The sequence below is a fragment of the Capricornis sumatraensis genome, chromosome 8 (genome assembly GCF_032405125.1).
Source record: "Capricornis sumatraensis isolate serow.1 chromosome 8, serow.2, whole genome shotgun sequence".
NCBI classification, from domain to species: Eukaryota; Metazoa; Chordata; class Mammalia; order Artiodactyla; family Bovidae; genus Capricornis; species Capricornis sumatraensis.
This window is the reverse complement of record NC_091076.1, coordinates 87,718,573-87,734,822: the sequence shown is the minus strand read 5'-3', so window position 1 is coordinate 87,734,822 and position 16,250 is coordinate 87,718,573. Positions and strand designations below refer to the sequence as shown.

The 16,250-nt window shown below is 41.9% G+C and overlaps 1 protein-coding gene across 2 annotated transcripts in view; it reads left to right on the top strand.

Moving 5' to 3' along the window:
- Positions 1–10,565: 10,565 nt before the first annotated feature.
- Positions 10,566–16,250, top strand: part of IGF2BP1 (insulin like growth factor 2 mRNA binding protein 1) — a 39,566-nt gene continuing 33,881 nt past the window's right edge. For both annotated transcript variants that reach the window (XM_068977031.1, XM_068977030.1), the window contains exons 1-2: positions 10,566–10,740; positions 11,880–11,940. In XM_068977031.1, the coding sequence (XP_068833132.1) occupies positions 10,566–10,740; positions 11,880–11,940 (236 nt within the window). The remainder of the gene's footprint in view (positions 10,741–11,879; positions 11,941–16,250) is intronic.

Below are 16,250 nucleotides of genomic sequence, written 5' to 3'. Positions count from 1 at the left end.
AGAGAAACAGGGAGGGGAAACAGAAAGAAATTCACTAACAGTCTTAAAACCAAAGTTATTGTTAGTGGTGATAATACTGAAATGTATAGAAATATCAAATCACTGTGTTCTGCATCAGGAGCTAACATAGAGTTGTAGGTCATTACTTCAAACAGAAACAGAGATGAGATTTGTGGTTACTAGAGATGGGGGCAGTGAGGGGAGGGAGAACTGGAAGAAGGTGATCAAAAGTTACCAACTCCAAGTTATCAGATAAATAAGTAGTAGGAATGTAAAGAACAAAATGATTAATATAACACTTCTGTATGTTATACACAACAGTTAATGTACACAAACGTATACAATGCTGTATATCAACTATAGCTTGTTAAAACTGAAAGAAAAAACTATTGTTAACAACAGTTTTCCAAGCTTTATCATTTCCATTAATTTTTATTATGAAATAATTATACTTAACAAAAATAATGCAAACTATACACATAGAGTTTCGACAACCATAAAACAAATACTTACGAAGCCACGACTCAGATTAAGAACTAGGACATCCATTCCCAATCTTTGAAGTATCCTATGAGTCTCCCTACATACTGTTTAGTTTTGCATATTTTTTGAACTTACATCAATGGAATATTACTCAATTCCATTGGGTATATTACTCAATCTCTGGTTTTTCTTTTTAAAGTCAAATTATGAAATTCATCCATGATGACACATTACTGAAATTCGTTCATTGTCATTGCTCAGTAGTATTCCATTGCATAACTATACCTGGTTTTACTTACCCATTCTATCAATGAACATTTGTAGGGTTTCTAGGTTTTGTTATTATAAACAATGCTAATGTAACTATTCTTGTACATGTCTCTGGGTCCCATGTACAAGAGTTTCTATAAGGTAATTTCTAGTCCTTTATGCACATGTAATTTTTATTTTCAATCATATAGACTACATAAGCACAAATACTGTTTTGCGACATACATTTTTTGGTAAACTTCCCCTAAGTTTTTGTAAACTCTAAACATAATTTTTTGTTGTTTTAACACAAATGCAATTTTATTTTAATAAGATTTATGTTAGTAACTGAGTTAAGAATTTGTATACTCAGATAAGATAAAGGAGAAATTTCAAAATTGTAGGACTTATGTATTCAAGGAATTTTATACAAAATATTCCAAACAATCTTCCCAAATTTAACTCTATGACAAATGCTAAAGTATCTGTTTTGGCAGTAAAACTAATATTACTGAGGTTACACTTTGAAATGATATTACCTCTTCTGTACTTAATTAAGGAAACAACATACTCCTGTGGCCAGTTTCTTGAGCTGTCTAAGCAGAAAGTACCTTGAGGTAGGTTTATGCCTCTCTAATCACAGTCATCAGGGATGATCTATGGAATCTCATTTTCATATCACTTAATGAAAAACTGATCAAATTTTATAATTTCACAAATTCTTATTTAAAAATATAGTCTATTTATAACTTTAATTTTAAACTCAAAATTCTCCCTCTATCACAGTTCTCCCTCTACATGTATGTTCAGGCTTGATCTGGAACTCTTGACAGTTTATTGTGAAGGATGGTAGGAAAGATAAGATATAGGTCAAGTATACAATTTGATAAGCTTTGACACATGTATAGACGCAGGAAATCACCACCCCAATCAAGAACCTGATTCAGAGTATGTGAGACTTTGCACACATTTCTTTAAGAGCAGAGTTGCTGTTTCCAGCACCCTTCCAGTTCTTCCAAACACAAGTCCCACTGGCCTTGTGTGAATATAATTTTTAATGACTATGTAATATTTTACTAATAAAGTTACTTGGGGAGTTCTGTGTTTTAAAGCATTTATAATATATTGCCAACTGTTTTTTCTTGACAGATACATACATAACACATCTTTGTTCATTAGGGTTTTTTTTTCTTTTTGAAATTTTCATTAAGTTTTTTGCCTTTAAAAAAACTTTTTTGGGGGAAGTGGTGCACTGCACAGCATGTGAGATCTTAATTTCCCAACCAGAGATTGAACCCATGCACCCTGCAGTGAAAGCAGTGTCCTAACTGGACCGGACCACCAGTCCACTGGACCACTGGGGAATCTACCTTTTTTGCCTTTTTTAATCATGGTAAAATATATATAACATAAAATTTATCATTTTAACCATTTTAAGTGTAAGATTCAGTGGTATTAAGTGCATTTACAGTGTTGTGCAATTATTGCACTGTTTCAAGAACGTTCCTGTCCTCTTAAGTAGAAATTCTGCACCCTCAAAACAGTAACTACCCACCCCACCTCTTTCTCCCAAATCTTGGTACTTTCTGCCTCTGAATTCATTCTAGGTATCTCAGGTAAGTGGAGTCATATATTTGTCCTATTTTATCTGGCTTATTTTACTTGGTGTAAAGTAGCAGTTATAAGAAATTCATTTCTTTTTAAGGCTGAATAAAACGCTTTATACACTGGACTTTTGGTAGAGATGTTACTCAAAGTGCAATTTCTTAGTCAAATGGTATGAATTTTTAAAAGTGTTTGTTCGTTTAAACTTCTCCTCCACAGTTACATGGAATGTTCTATTTCCCTATATTCTTGCTAGTAATGAGTAGTATAAATTAAAAACCAAATAAAGCATTTTGCTATTTTCATAGCTGGCTTTATTTTTTTAATCTAACCTGCTATTAAAATTTGTTTGCCTTCTCCTTGAGTGTCTATAGCTGTATTGATACCTGTGTATCCGTGCTCAGTCCTGTCTGACTCTTTGCTACCCCATGGACTGTAGTCTGCCAGGCACCTCTGTCCATGGAATTTTTCAGGCAGGAATACTAGAGTGGGTTGAAATTTCCTACTCTAGGAGATCTTTCCTGAACCAGGGATCGAACCTGCATCTCTTGGGTTCTCCCGCATTGGCAGGCAGATTCTTTACCACTGTACCACCTGGGAAGCCTGTACTGATAGCTAGAATATTTAATAAACATCTGCTATCATTGGGTGACTATACCAGACAATCTGAGAATTATTAAGATGGAGGGCTATCCTGGAATGACATTTTTGCTTTGGATGATGGTTAATGGGGAGCTGCCTACATTCCAGAGGAAAGACCCAAAGAGGGATCTTGGCAGGAGGTGTATGTAGATTGGGATTGTCATGCTGGCTGTGTGGCATCGAGGGAGATCAAGATAGCAAAGAGATTGGCCAGCTCTGTTGGTTGCCAATGACTGCCTGAAACTCTGAGTTGAGAATAATTTCAAGACTATTCTTTTGACCAGACGTGGAAGGAGGATGCTCCACATTGGGCATTGGGCACTGTCATGGCACAAGACTAGGGAGTGAAAAGCCCAGAGATGCCATTTGGTTGCTATTCTTGATGCAGGCCAATCAGTTTTTTGGATGGCTGCATTTACTTGTATTTCAACTGAAGATGGTTGAGTATTGTATTTAAAAAAGAAAAGAGGAGGGGAAGGTAGGGGAAATGAAAAAAAGGAAAAAAGGGAGGAAGGAGGGAAATAGGGAGGAAGGAAGGAAAGAAAATGCACTTATAAACTGAATACAGCATTTTATCTGATTACATTGAGTTCATCTTCTCAGGTAGCATCAAAAGACACTTATTTTATATATACATATGTCTGTGTGTGTGTGTGTGTGTGTATATATATATATATATATATATATATATATATGTCAGACACCTGTTAGCACTGTATCCCACTCCTTGGGTAACAGTCTTTACTCTCAAGGATTTGACGCATAAAATGCTAATAACCAAATTAGTTATAAGCAACACAAGACACAGGAAAATGATACAAATAAGGAAAAGTGTCTAGGGAATGTCCAGACAAAACACACTGGGAGTACAGGGGTGAAGGAGCTCTGGGGTCTGAAAAACCCTGGAGTTCTCAAAAATTTAACAAGTTTCCCATTTTGGTGTATAAAATAATTCAAGCATCTCTGTGTCCTTCCACTTCACCGGAAATAACGTTTTAAATGACACGTCAATGATAGTGGCAGAGGAAGCGGGAAGGAATGAAGAAAAGCGAAGAAAGTTTGAATAGGTGTACTGATTAAAAAGAGGAAAGGAATGGGTTGAGGGGCAAAAGACCCAGAGAATAATAAAAGGGGGAAGAGAAGTAACAAAGAAAGAAGAAAAACTGAAAAGAGGGTAAAGGTAAAGGGGGAGGAGGAAAGGAACTGGCAGTGTCGGGAGTAGGAGGAAAAATGGAGGAACAAAAGGCGAGGAGGGGGAAGAAAAAGGAGGGGTGGGGGGAGGGGCGGGGAGGAAGAGGAAGATAGAGATCCTGAACCTCATTTCAAAGCAATTTAGAAACAACTCTAGTATTTGTTTCCTACACACTTTGTAAGCACATTTTAGAAATGAGAAGAAATTCATAAAAGGTATTCAATCATTTATCACACACATGCTCATCAAATACTTTCAGGTTATGTTTAAGACGGGAAGTTGTGCTAATAATAATTCTTAAAAATTTTTTAGTATTTATGGGAGAAGTGGATGGACCAAAACTCTAGACTGTTAACCCATGAAAACTGAAATAACTTTTAGAATTGTGTCTCAGTTTAGTTAAACAACCATTAAAAAAGAAAAAAAAAACCAATGTACTGTTAAGCTGGGTCCTTTTTCTTTTACAAAGAAAAAGTTTGTTTTACAAAGACAGATTGAAGTGTTTTTAATGAGTATTTTGCTGATTAACTATCAGTGAAATAGTATATGTATTAATTTTTTCATCTTAAATATATTTTTTAAAGTATCCCTTTTAAGCACTCAGAAACATTTAAACATTCAAGACACCTTCTGAAAAAAAGGGTCCAACTAGAAACAGGAGTAAGGTAAATTAATTTTATTATCAGAAGTAAACTTTTAATGAAGGAAACAAAAATAGTTTGAGTTCCAGATAGAAAAATTCTTTTAGTCTTCAAAAGCATAGAGGTTATCCAGATAAAATCAAATTAACTCCATGCAATTTAATGTTGTAACTTAAAATCATTTACTTAGAAGACATGTAGCTTTCAAGTAAAAAATGGTCTTATTACTATTCCCACTTAATAATATCCATGTATGCATTCCCTCACTTTTGTTGCTTGTTATAATTTATTTGGGAAAGTAACATTTACTTCAAGAAATAACATTTATTTCCTTGTCTTTTATTCAGTTGTACAATTTTGCCCCAAACATACCAACTATCTATTTTACATTTTGTGCAAAATAAGGACTAAATAAAGTTATTATCTTTTAACCAAATGATTTTGCTGTAAAAAAAACTTGTGTAATCTGAGGAATGTTATCACCATTTCTTTTACGTGTGTGAATAGGGGTTACTGTGGTGAAGTTTAATTGACTAACAAATTGAATTTGGAAGCATTTATTTTTTAAAAGTTAATTAAATAAATTATTCTCTCCCTTATCTAAAAGTTTCTACATTGTAAACCTGAGCCAAAACCAAAAGTTAAGCAGTTTTTGTCATACACATTGTGTGACCCATAGAAAAACAAATGACTGTTCTTAAAGTTTTTTCCCTCCATGAATCTCTTCTATCTCTGGAATAAACACATTTCTTTTTAAGGGTTTGAATACTGAACACTTAAATAATAATTTGAAGGAGGGAATTTCCTTTCCTGCTTATAATTCTCTTACATTTTATGAGTTATCTTAATCATATAATTATCCTTATTGACAGGAGAAAATGCTGAATGTGCTTTAATATTGGGACAAATTTACACTTTTTCAAAGTTTGTAGGCATTTAAAAGAACCACACTAAAACTTCAAGTTGCAGGAAGAAATAAAATATCTCAAGACAATAACAATAAAAAACAAGCAAACAACAAAATAAACAAAAACCAAGCAAACAAAAGACAAATTCTTTCAAAAACTTTGAAGTCAAAGTGGCCATATGTCAGGAAATGTGTAGTCTCCTTTTTCTGTATTTCATAGAAACCATAAGTTTATTTCAATATTGATCATGATTCATTAGAAAACAAAAATTGCAAAAATTCTATTTTAATGTATTTTCCTTTTAAGTGCTTTCCAATTTGTGTCTTCTTTTTTGTAAAGCATGTGAAGTTTTTGAAATAGGAAGCCATTGATTACTTTTAGATTTAAAATGCAATATACATTCTGGGGATTTATCCAAAGGAGCTAATTTAAAGGAGGAAAAAGTTATATGCCCTCAAATACCTAGTCAGCACTACTAACAAAAGTAAAAGATTTGATGTAACTTATACACCTAAGAATAATGATTCATGATTAACACATCTATTGGGCTGAATATAACATTTTGGCTAAAAAAGGTCATTATCAAAGCTTGGAAGCAGTATGGGAAAATACTTACGGTACAGGAGTGAGTAAAAAATCAAGATATACAAATAAGATGACAAAATAAAAAATATAAAACTACTTATAAAAAAACTGAAAAGAAATATTAAAATTAATTTATGGAAATGATTTTTTTCACTTTATATTTAAAATTTTTAAGCTGTATTATCCTCTTAAATTTTTTTTTCTGTCTGCAAGTATTTGTATGTTTGCACTAAAGAAAAATGGATCAGAACCCCCATCTTTAAAATGGAGTCAAGTTTCAGTGTTTCTGAATTCAGAAAACTGAATTATGTAACTAGACCAAACACTTCTTCAGCAAAAATAGAGGAAGAGGAGGAGGAGAACAAAAATTATGGTAATACTTTTAAAAATCATTATTCTCAAGACAATTTACCCTGCAGCTGTACTTTTAAACTCTCACAAAGTAAATTTAACTCTGCACTGAAGATTAAATTTTCCCACAGAAGTGATGTAGGGAAAAAAAAAATGTAACAAATACAATGTTTACTAGTTGTCTTTAATTTTTAAAAAGCCAAGGAAAAGAATGATGACAAATTATGGCATCCCAAGTCTTCCCACCCCTATTCCTAACCTGGGAGTGAGTCTTGACAAGAAATAACCCCTCTCTCAGGTTAATTTTAGAGCTAGACTCACTCAGAGGAAAAGATGAAGCACCAATCAACATCATTCAGTCCCCCCAACCTCAGCCTAAAATAGCCAGGTCACTGAGGCAAAACTGATTTGGGGGGCTAAAAAGGTCTGCATCTCACCCAGCTGTCTCCTTTCCCTTGTGTTCTTGCAGCCTCTGACTACACACAGAAGCTCTTGGTGGTGGGGGGTGGGGGAGGGTTAGAATTCAGTAAAACAGCTGATTTTTAAAAAGTACTAATCAGTTTTTCAGCATTTGGTAAATTTTTTGTTTAATACATTTATACTTTTTCCTGTCATTTTAAAACATATGAAAAACTGAGTAATTGCAGCTAACCTTTACTCTTCTGTTATACTTTTAAATAGAAAAAATCAAGCTAAAAGCAAATTGAATAATATTCAATCATCAACTTAAACTTGTTTCCCTTTGAATTTAGGATAGGAAAATGTGGGCTGCATTTTACAGGCGTTTAGGGAGCTGAATGGAGATTTTTGTGGGGTGTAACTTGCCTTTGTTTTAGGAATAAAGAGATAGAGTAGTGGATATGTTCCCCAGGGAGAAAACCTGAGAGGTGCTTCTATTAATTCCTGAAGATTTAAATTAAATGAGGGAATCAGCACGTAAGGTTGCTGGGACCTGGAATGCCCCGCCGAGTACCCTCTTCCTTGTTCCCCAATGTAACAGAAAAGGTTTCAGGAAGCTGGGTTCCTATTTAGGGAAAGGCCAAGGAACACAACAGCCTTTCTGAGACCATCTTTTAGCCCTTTCAAAAGTAAACACACAGCACCAAGAAGAGTCCCCGGGCAACAGACCCACACATTCTGGCCAAGATAATTTTTCCCCCCTAGCCTCCTAATTTTCCTTTTACTTTTCTTCGCTCTACAGCTTGTATTAGCTTGCTTTTCACTTAAGAGAAATTATTTATTGAATACCTACTATGTGGCAGGCAGTGGAAACTCGTTGGTTTGTTTAAAATTGTTTATGTCAAGAGCCAAGTGTTAAGAGTCTGAAACAGATAGGGTCGGAGGAGTTGGGGGGTGGAATACAGATATCGCCCACCTTCTTGGATAGGAAACACTTTTTGTCTACTCAGCAACTGATGGCTTATAGTATTCAGATTTCTGTAGATCGATGGAAAGAAAAAAAAAATCACAAGTAAAAATTCGAGAAACACGTGGCTGGCAAGAACAAAACGCGGATTTGGAGGGTGGGTTTGGAAGGTGGTGGAGATGGAGAAACCGAGTTGGAAGCCCTCCCCCACCCCATTTCTTTTCAGTGCGCGGGGAAAACGGGGTGGGGGACAAAGGTGCAGCGTGCGGTCCTTTAACTCCCGACTTCTGAACGGTGGGAAATCGTCTGCCAGAAGGGCGGTGCGCCGAAGTCGGAGCCGGCTCACTGACTCTGCAAACACCAAATAATAACAAGAAAAAAAAAAAATCCAAGGCATTCATATCGGTGCAGCTAACACGTGTTGCGGAGTCGGCCCGGGCCGCCGGCGACTGAGACAATGGGGTCGGGGACCGGGAAAGGGAGAGTGACCCCCTTCCTCACCTGCCCTCGCAGCACGCGTGCCCCCGACAAAATTATTTCTCCCTCTCGCAGAACCAGGAGCAAACCCCCAGCTTCCGCCCAGTTCGGGGAGACTCCGGCATTATTGGGGGTCCACCCCCCTCTTGCCCTGGTTTGCTGGGTAAAGGGGCTCCGGGGTCCCAGGGCCGCGCTCTCCACCACCCGCTGGCGCCGTCCCAGCCCCCGCCGCTGGAAACTCGTTGGCCTCGCTCGCCCATCGGCCTGGGATCACGGCTGCGCGTGGACCGCACGCCCGGCTCTGCGCCGCGCACCCGGGACTCCGAGACGCGCGGCCAGCCGCCCCCTCCCCCACCGCCGAGACGGGGTGCGACCGCCCACGTGTCGCCCCTCGCCCAGTCGGGTCCCTCCCTCGGGCTCCCGGGGCCAGAGGATCCGGAACGAGTTGGTCAAAGGCGAGGAAAGGGACCAGGGCGGATCCGCTTCCCCCTCCCCAGGCGGGCGGGGGAGGCGCCGCCGCCCCCTCCTCCAAGCTGAGCTCCCGCCCCTCGCTTCCCCGAGCGCGGAGCGGAAATTACCCCCTCCCCCCGCGGGCCTGACCTGGGGACGTGGGCGGGGCTTAGCGCTCGGTCCCCCCCAGCCCTCGGCCCTTCTCCCGCCTTCCAGCCAGGATCCAAATCCCGCACCCCAAAAAAGTTCCGAGACCCGAACCCGGAGCTGGGAAAGCTGTCGTCGCTGTCGCGAGAGGGACGGGCGGAGGGGACTCCACCTGTCTGCCCCCGCGTCTGGGAGCGAGAAGGAGATCCTTCGGATCTCCACCCTGTCACTCCCTCCCTGAGACCTCCCCCTTCGGTTAGCCCGGGTCCGCTCGTACGACCACTCCTCTTCCTTCTCTCCACCCCTCCCTCTCTCGGGGTCATCTTGGGCCGGAGTCGCGCTTTCCCCCAGGACCCCGAGACGTTAAGAGTTCAACAGCCGAACCCCGGGTGTGAGCCATCCTTTCTCCCGAGAGAATCCCGAAACACGATTTTCTGCGGATCCCTGGTTTCCAGCCGCGATCCCCCGTGTTTTCCAGCTTCCCAGTCCCGCGCTTTCGGGGCCCCTCAGTCCCAGACTCCCCGAGGCGAGGCAGTCTCCTAGAGCTGGGGTAGGGGAGGCCGAGACCCCCCCCCCACACACACACACTTAAAGATCTAGGGGAAAAGCGCCTTTCTTTTGAAATCACCGGCTCGCGCGACCCCCTCCTGAAGACCCCAGAGTCCTCATTCTCTTTGTCTCTCTCGGCCGTCCCCCGCCTGTCAGTCGCTAGCAGTTAGCTGGGGTAGGGTGGGCAAACTCCCCCCCAGCCCCGACCACTTGAATAAAAAATAACCGCACATCTTACCCAACCTCGTAAGAGGAGGGAGATTTGGGGCTGGACCACCCTCCCCCAGCTAGGGCCCGGGTAGGGGGATGGGTGTGTGGGGGGGCGGGGCGCCTCCCTAGGGGCCAGATTCTTGCAAGGGGGAGGGGGCAAGTAGAGCTACACGAAAGCAGCCCCCTCCTACCCAGCTTACCCGGGGGGTGAGTTGAGAGCCCACCCCCCACCCCCCAGGGTGGGAGTTTGCTAGGCTGGGCTGGATTGGAGGGCCCAAGGGCCCTGAGGCGTCGGGGGTCTTCCCCTGCAGGGTGGGTGGGGGCTTTCACCACGTGGCTTTGCCTTTTTTTTTTTCCGCTCCATTTTTTTTCAAGTCGATTTTATTTAGAGGCGGCGCCAGGGCGGCCGCGGAGAAACGTGACACACTAGCCCGCTCGGAGGGGTTTCGGACAGAAGGGAAGGAGCCGCGCCGCGTCGTCCGCCTCCCAGCGCGCCGCGGGCACTTCTCCCGGGCCTCCCCGAACTCTCCCGCGACCTCTGCGCGCCCTCCGGCCGCTCTCCCCGCCCCGGCTCCGGACAACTTGAGGGGTGGGGTGCAAAGAAAGTTTGTGTCTGCTGCCGCCGCCTCCCGCTTCGGCCTAGGAGGCTCGCCGCCCGCGCCCGTCTGCTCGGCCTTGCCCGGGACCGCGTCCTGCTCGAGACCGCCACCATGAACAAGCTGTACATCGGCAATCTCAACGAGAGCGTGACCCCCGCGGACTTGGAGAAAGTGTTTGCGGAGCACAAGATCTCCTACAGCGGCCAGTTCTTGGTCAAATCCGGCTATGCCTTCGTGGACTGCCCCGACGAGCACTGGGCGATGAAGGCCATCGAAACTTTCTCGGGTAAGAGTCCACCCCCTCCCCGGAGAAAGCACCGCCTGAACAACGGGGACCTGCTCCTCCTCTTCCCCTGCCCGCCAACTCCTCTCTGCTCCCGGCCTGCGGGGCTTGGCCTGGGTACCGACTTCCACCCACCTCCTCCGACGCCCTCTCTGTTCCCCCTTTGACCCCTCGCCGGTCCCTCCCAGCCCTAGATGAAGAGCTGGAGGTTTTAGTGAGGTGATCCCCGTACCCCCCCAACGACGGGACGGGAGCCCCCGCTGGCAGGAGGGGGGGAACTCGCCACCAAGACGACCACCGCGTGGGCGTCGTTCTAAGTCAGGCCCTCGATGTCCAAGGCTGCCCCCCCCCCCCTCAGCACTCCCTCCCTTTTCTCCGCCCTAGGCCTTTCCGGGCGGGGAAGGGTCCTCGCTCGTTTCCCGATCTCCAGGGTTTCCGTGGGGACTGCAGCTTTCGGGCTCGACCTGAGAGCAGCGGGGTCCCGCCTCCCGCCCAGGGCCCGGGGCTTGAGCCATTTTGATTTGAAAGTGGGGCGTGAGCGGGGTGGCGCGGCGGCGGCGGCGGGTCGCCATGCTGCTTCCCGAGACCCAGGCTGGGCCGAGAGGCGCGCGCTGCGGCCGCCGGGGACCCTCCCGCGGGGCCCCCGCTCCGCTTCCCCGGGCCTCGCCTCCGGGCCGGTCCCGACAGGTGACCGCCCCGCCACCCGAAGCCCTTCTCCCTGGCTAGGCAGGAAAATAAAGTTTCATTCTGCTCCCCACCCCCCCCACCCCCCGCCACACAGTTTAGGAGAAACGGGGAGCCCTTTCTCGGCCCCCTCTCCCCACATCTGGGAGCTGGAAAGGTAGCCGGCCCACACGGACGCCCTCGCATCTCCCAAATCCGGCTCCCAGAGCCGTCCACTACTCAGCTAGCTTCAGTGAGAGAACAAAACACAAATTCAGAAAACACGATAATGAATTTATAGAGTCCACCATTCCTCCAGCGACCTTCTCACATCCGGCTGCGGAACCCACTACCTGGATTCCTAGGAAGATCTCAAATCCCAGTAACCCCTGAATCACCCTAGTGTCTTTCTCCTTCCTTTTCCCGCCCCCTAACCCCTATCCAAGCCCTCATATTGTCTTTTTCAATTTAATCTGTAGGGAAAGTGGAGCTGCAAGGAAAACGCCTAGAGATTGAACACTCCGTTCCCAAAAAACAAAGGTAGGAATGAGCTTTTCTCTGGGGAGGGGTCAGCCTGGGGATGCTGAGAGACTGTGTTTAGGGGTCCATCGTGTTTCCAGGGGAAGAAATCCTTTACTGGCCTTCCTACCCCCAACTCCGGATGTTGGGGGCAGGGAGGGAAGATTGGCTAAGATCTTGTAATGGGTCGTTTACAGCTTGTAAAAAAAAAAAGCTGGGGCTGGGGTGGACTAGGAGATGTTACTTGGAGAAGTAAAGGGAGAAAAGATCAATAGGGGAGACACCTTTTGGAGTTTGTTCAGGTGTGTGGGGCTATTTTTGTAGGGAAGCTAAAAATCTTTTTAAGAGTTTAGACTCACGGACATTCAGCAACTTTTTAGCAGGCCTGTTTTTTCCACCCTTCTCTCACCATAATTCTTAAGTGAATTGGGAGAGGGGTCCCCTTTGACTTCCTAGGGGAAGTGGAATGAGTTCCTGCCCCCTAAAGAATTCTATGCTTGCGCTTTATTTATATTTCTGGAACAGGCAAAGGCATAATTTTTTTTCACAGACCCCTACCTCTAGTCCCTCCCCTCAGACCTAGTCCACCCCTTCCAACTGGATTTTGCAAATACGCTTTGGCTGTACTATCCTTTCCGAGCCCCCCACCCCCACTCCTTCAGTCCATTGTTACAAGGGGACCATCTGGGGTGAGAGCTTTGTGTTCAGGCTGTGAGCTGGGGCTCTTTGGAGGGTCTAGAACTCCCTGGATGAATGGGTGTGTGTGTGTGTGTGTGTGTGTGTGTGTGTGTGTGTGTGTATGTGTGTATGTGTGTAAGAAAGAGACTGTTCAGTACCTTCCTGTTCTCTCTTTAGCAAAGGGAGTACCTCTATCATGTTATCCCCAAAACTGATTCATGGTTCATATCTTTCATTGAACTCTGGCTGGGAAGTATAAGGGCAGAGTCTTTCTGCAAACCTCACTTTAAACGTGTTGACAGTGCAGAATTTTCTCTCGTGTTGCAGTCCCCAGAAAATCTATGATCCTCCCCCCCCCACCCCCACCCCCTCATTTCAACTGGAAACTTGCTGCATTTCAGGATAGTCCCTGGCTTTTTCTGGGTGAGAGGGTGGAAGCGTGGGTGACTGTGCTTTTTTGAAGGTAGTTAAGAGGATCTACAAAGTTTAATGTGAGAAAAATCTGTTCAGTGCTTTAGGTTGAGATATTTAAGTAACATGGAACTGTTGTATCTATAGATGATCAATATGACTTGTAACTATGTTTATAGAGCTTGTGATTTAACCTCCAGTGCTTGAAATACTCTGTTATTGGAAAGGCAATTATGGTTAAGGAATAAAGAGGCAATAAAAGCAGAAGAAAGAAAAAAAAGTATTATTATTTGGAAGCATTTCCTGGAGATGGGAATAAGAGAAGTATGTACACTGACATCAGTAGATTTACTGAGAAGATAGTGGATTTTTGAACTGAAAGCTGAGTGTTTGAAACTTGTTGATGGGAAATAACCAGAATAACTGGAATTCTGAATAATGTGGAATTTTTCCTTTTGCTTTAAAGGATGGTTTAAATTTTAAAGGGAATGAACTGAAAAGCAAGAAAAACAGCAAAATGTGATGAAATGGAACCCAAAACATTTATATTTTAATTTTCATGGTGCTCTGTATTTTATGGATCTTTTCTCCTAAGCCATCTGCTTGCTTTAAAGCCATTTTTAGGCTGCTTCTTGTTCCCTCCAAAATGTATTACTGAGAGCTTCTTTGAGTTGGGAAAGGGTGGGGTTTGTGAGGACTGGGTACAAAATCTTCCTTTCCACACCCATATTCAAACTTTTGTGTGTTCTCCCCCCTTCCTGAAACAATTTTTGAGCACAAACATTGAGTCAGTTGTGTTTTGTTCCTCTGAGTGGTGGTAAGGCACTTCATTTTTCTAGAATGAATCAATTTTTGAAGTTTTAGGATTTAAAAAAAGGTTTGTTTTCCTCAAGTCAGTTTGCTCTATCATTTTGTGTTCTTTGAGGAAGCATGTTGTGGTATGTGTTTTCAGTCTGTCTGAAAAGTATTTCTTCAGTTGGTTTGTTCCTGGCTTTTTTAGTTTTGTGGATGTATAGGACAGGAACTAGTTAATTAACTATGACTAATGTATTTTAAGCAAAATGAACAATGGTGCATATATATATATGTGGGGCGTGTGTGTGTGTGTGTGTGTGTGTGTGTGTGTGTGTGTTGTTTTCACTGTTTAAAAATAGAGGAGAACTCTTCTTGATGTACTCAGTTCCAAATGAACTATGGCTTTAAAGATTTCCAAGAAATTCATAAAAACCTTCTGGGGGGTTCCTGGGGGGTTTTTGTTTTGTTTTTGTTTTGTTTTGTTTTTGTTTTTAGAGGATGGGGGTTAGCAAGCAAAAGATACAATATTTTTTAGCAGTTCCCTCTGAGTAACTGATTTTGAAGTATTAATATATTTTGTTTTAATCTTGTATCTATTTGATAAATAGTTTGTTCCTTTTTAAGAACTCAAGAGAATGAACAATATACATTAACACTGAAAACATTAAATTGAATTTTTTAGATGAATGGCATTAAATTTCTCTTGAGATCACCTTTCCAAATACCCTCTTAGTCAGTGTTGGAATTTTAGTCAAGAGTTTCAGCTTATTGTTGAGAATCTATATAAATTTACTGCCAAGTGTTAAGACAAAGGAGGGAAAGCAAAAACATTTTAGAAACAATTGTGGAAAGCATTTGTATTTATTTATTTTTAAATTTGAGACACTTGAGTAGTGAAGGTAAAAGGGTGTCATCCTAATGAGACTTGGGTATTTTGGAAGAAAATTCCTTAAAAGGGAATTAAATTTTTGTTTAATTGACCACTGTGTGTGACTTTTTCTGGAGGAATGTGGCCTAAAGATAGCATACCTCCTGTCACCTGGTGTCATCAAAATAAAAGGTGTTGTTAAGGGAAAAAAAAGATGTACTCCATTTCTCTAGGTGAAATGTGTTCAAGATGAAGACTTTGATTTTTTTAGGCAGGTTAGTGTTGTTTTTTTCTGATTTAAAATGAGGTGGGCTAATTGAACACTTTCCTTTGTATTTCTAACTATTCAAAAAACACACCAAAAATGGTCTTCCAGCCAAATGAAGTGTGAGAACTCAGAAGAGTATGTATTCAAACTTTATTCTGATTGTACAGTTTAATTTTTAAAAGTTGGTTGCTTTAAAAATCTCTGTAAAGGGATGGGTTGTGAATGGCAACAAATATTTTTAAGTGATTTATGGAGACGCTGAAGAAATAATTGGATCACTGAGTGTATTCAAAACAGACAAAAATTTTGCCTTCAGGAATGGGTTTGCCTTTAAGGAAAATTGTTCTTATGGGCTGAAATGAATTATAAGAGAAGCAAGGGAATGTCTTAAAAAAAAAAACTTCAAAGGAGGAAAAGTACTAGAGTGGGAGTATTTGCAGGCACTTTTGCCATAGTGGTTATAGCTGAAAGGTACATTTGACCAGGTCTTCAACAAGTAAGTTGAAAGTAGAAATAGTTTTACACTTTTAGTAAAAAGGTTTTCTTAACTAATAGCAGTTTTTTTGAGTTTTAAATAAGTTGAAAAAAATCAGTTGATTCTTAATTTTTCTGCACTGTTTGGAGAAAAGGTGGGAATCAATTCACTCTTTCCATTTTAATTGTCACCTAGAAAGTAAATGTTTGCAAATTTATTTTTTTCACTGCTAGAGAAATCTTTAACTTAGCATTTAGTGCTCAGTATTTGAAGATGACTTTGCTAAAGACAGTGGTATAAGACTGTCCTTTGGAAGAGCTGTAGGTTTCCAGAACCCTTGGCTTTCTAACCCAAAGTAGATGAAATTTTACTTCAGTGATTTCCCAGATGGAGAACTTTTGCGTAAAGAGGTGGAAGAATTGTAATTCCCATCACTAATTTATTCAAAGTATAGTTAACTGGTCCAAATGTAAAATTGTAATGGCATAGACTTTGCTGGAACAAGAGCAAAATGTTCTTTCTTGTAATTATGTTTTAGAGGTGAAATACATGACGTTAATCATTGGAAGAATCTTGATTCAAAGCTTCAGAGCATCTAATCTTTTAAAATTACCTTAATATATGTCATTTGAATCTTACTTTATGTGTTTGAGTACTTTTAAGCCTCGTTTTTTTTAGCTTATTTATTCTATAATGTGTAACAACAGTTGACAAAGGCACCATTGAGATAGGCTTGTGAGTATAAAATTTTTAAACACTAAATTTTTTTTTTCAGATCTGGTTTAAAGTGAAAAGGAGACCTAAGTGCTATTTGTAGACGTTTAAGGGTTTTTGTG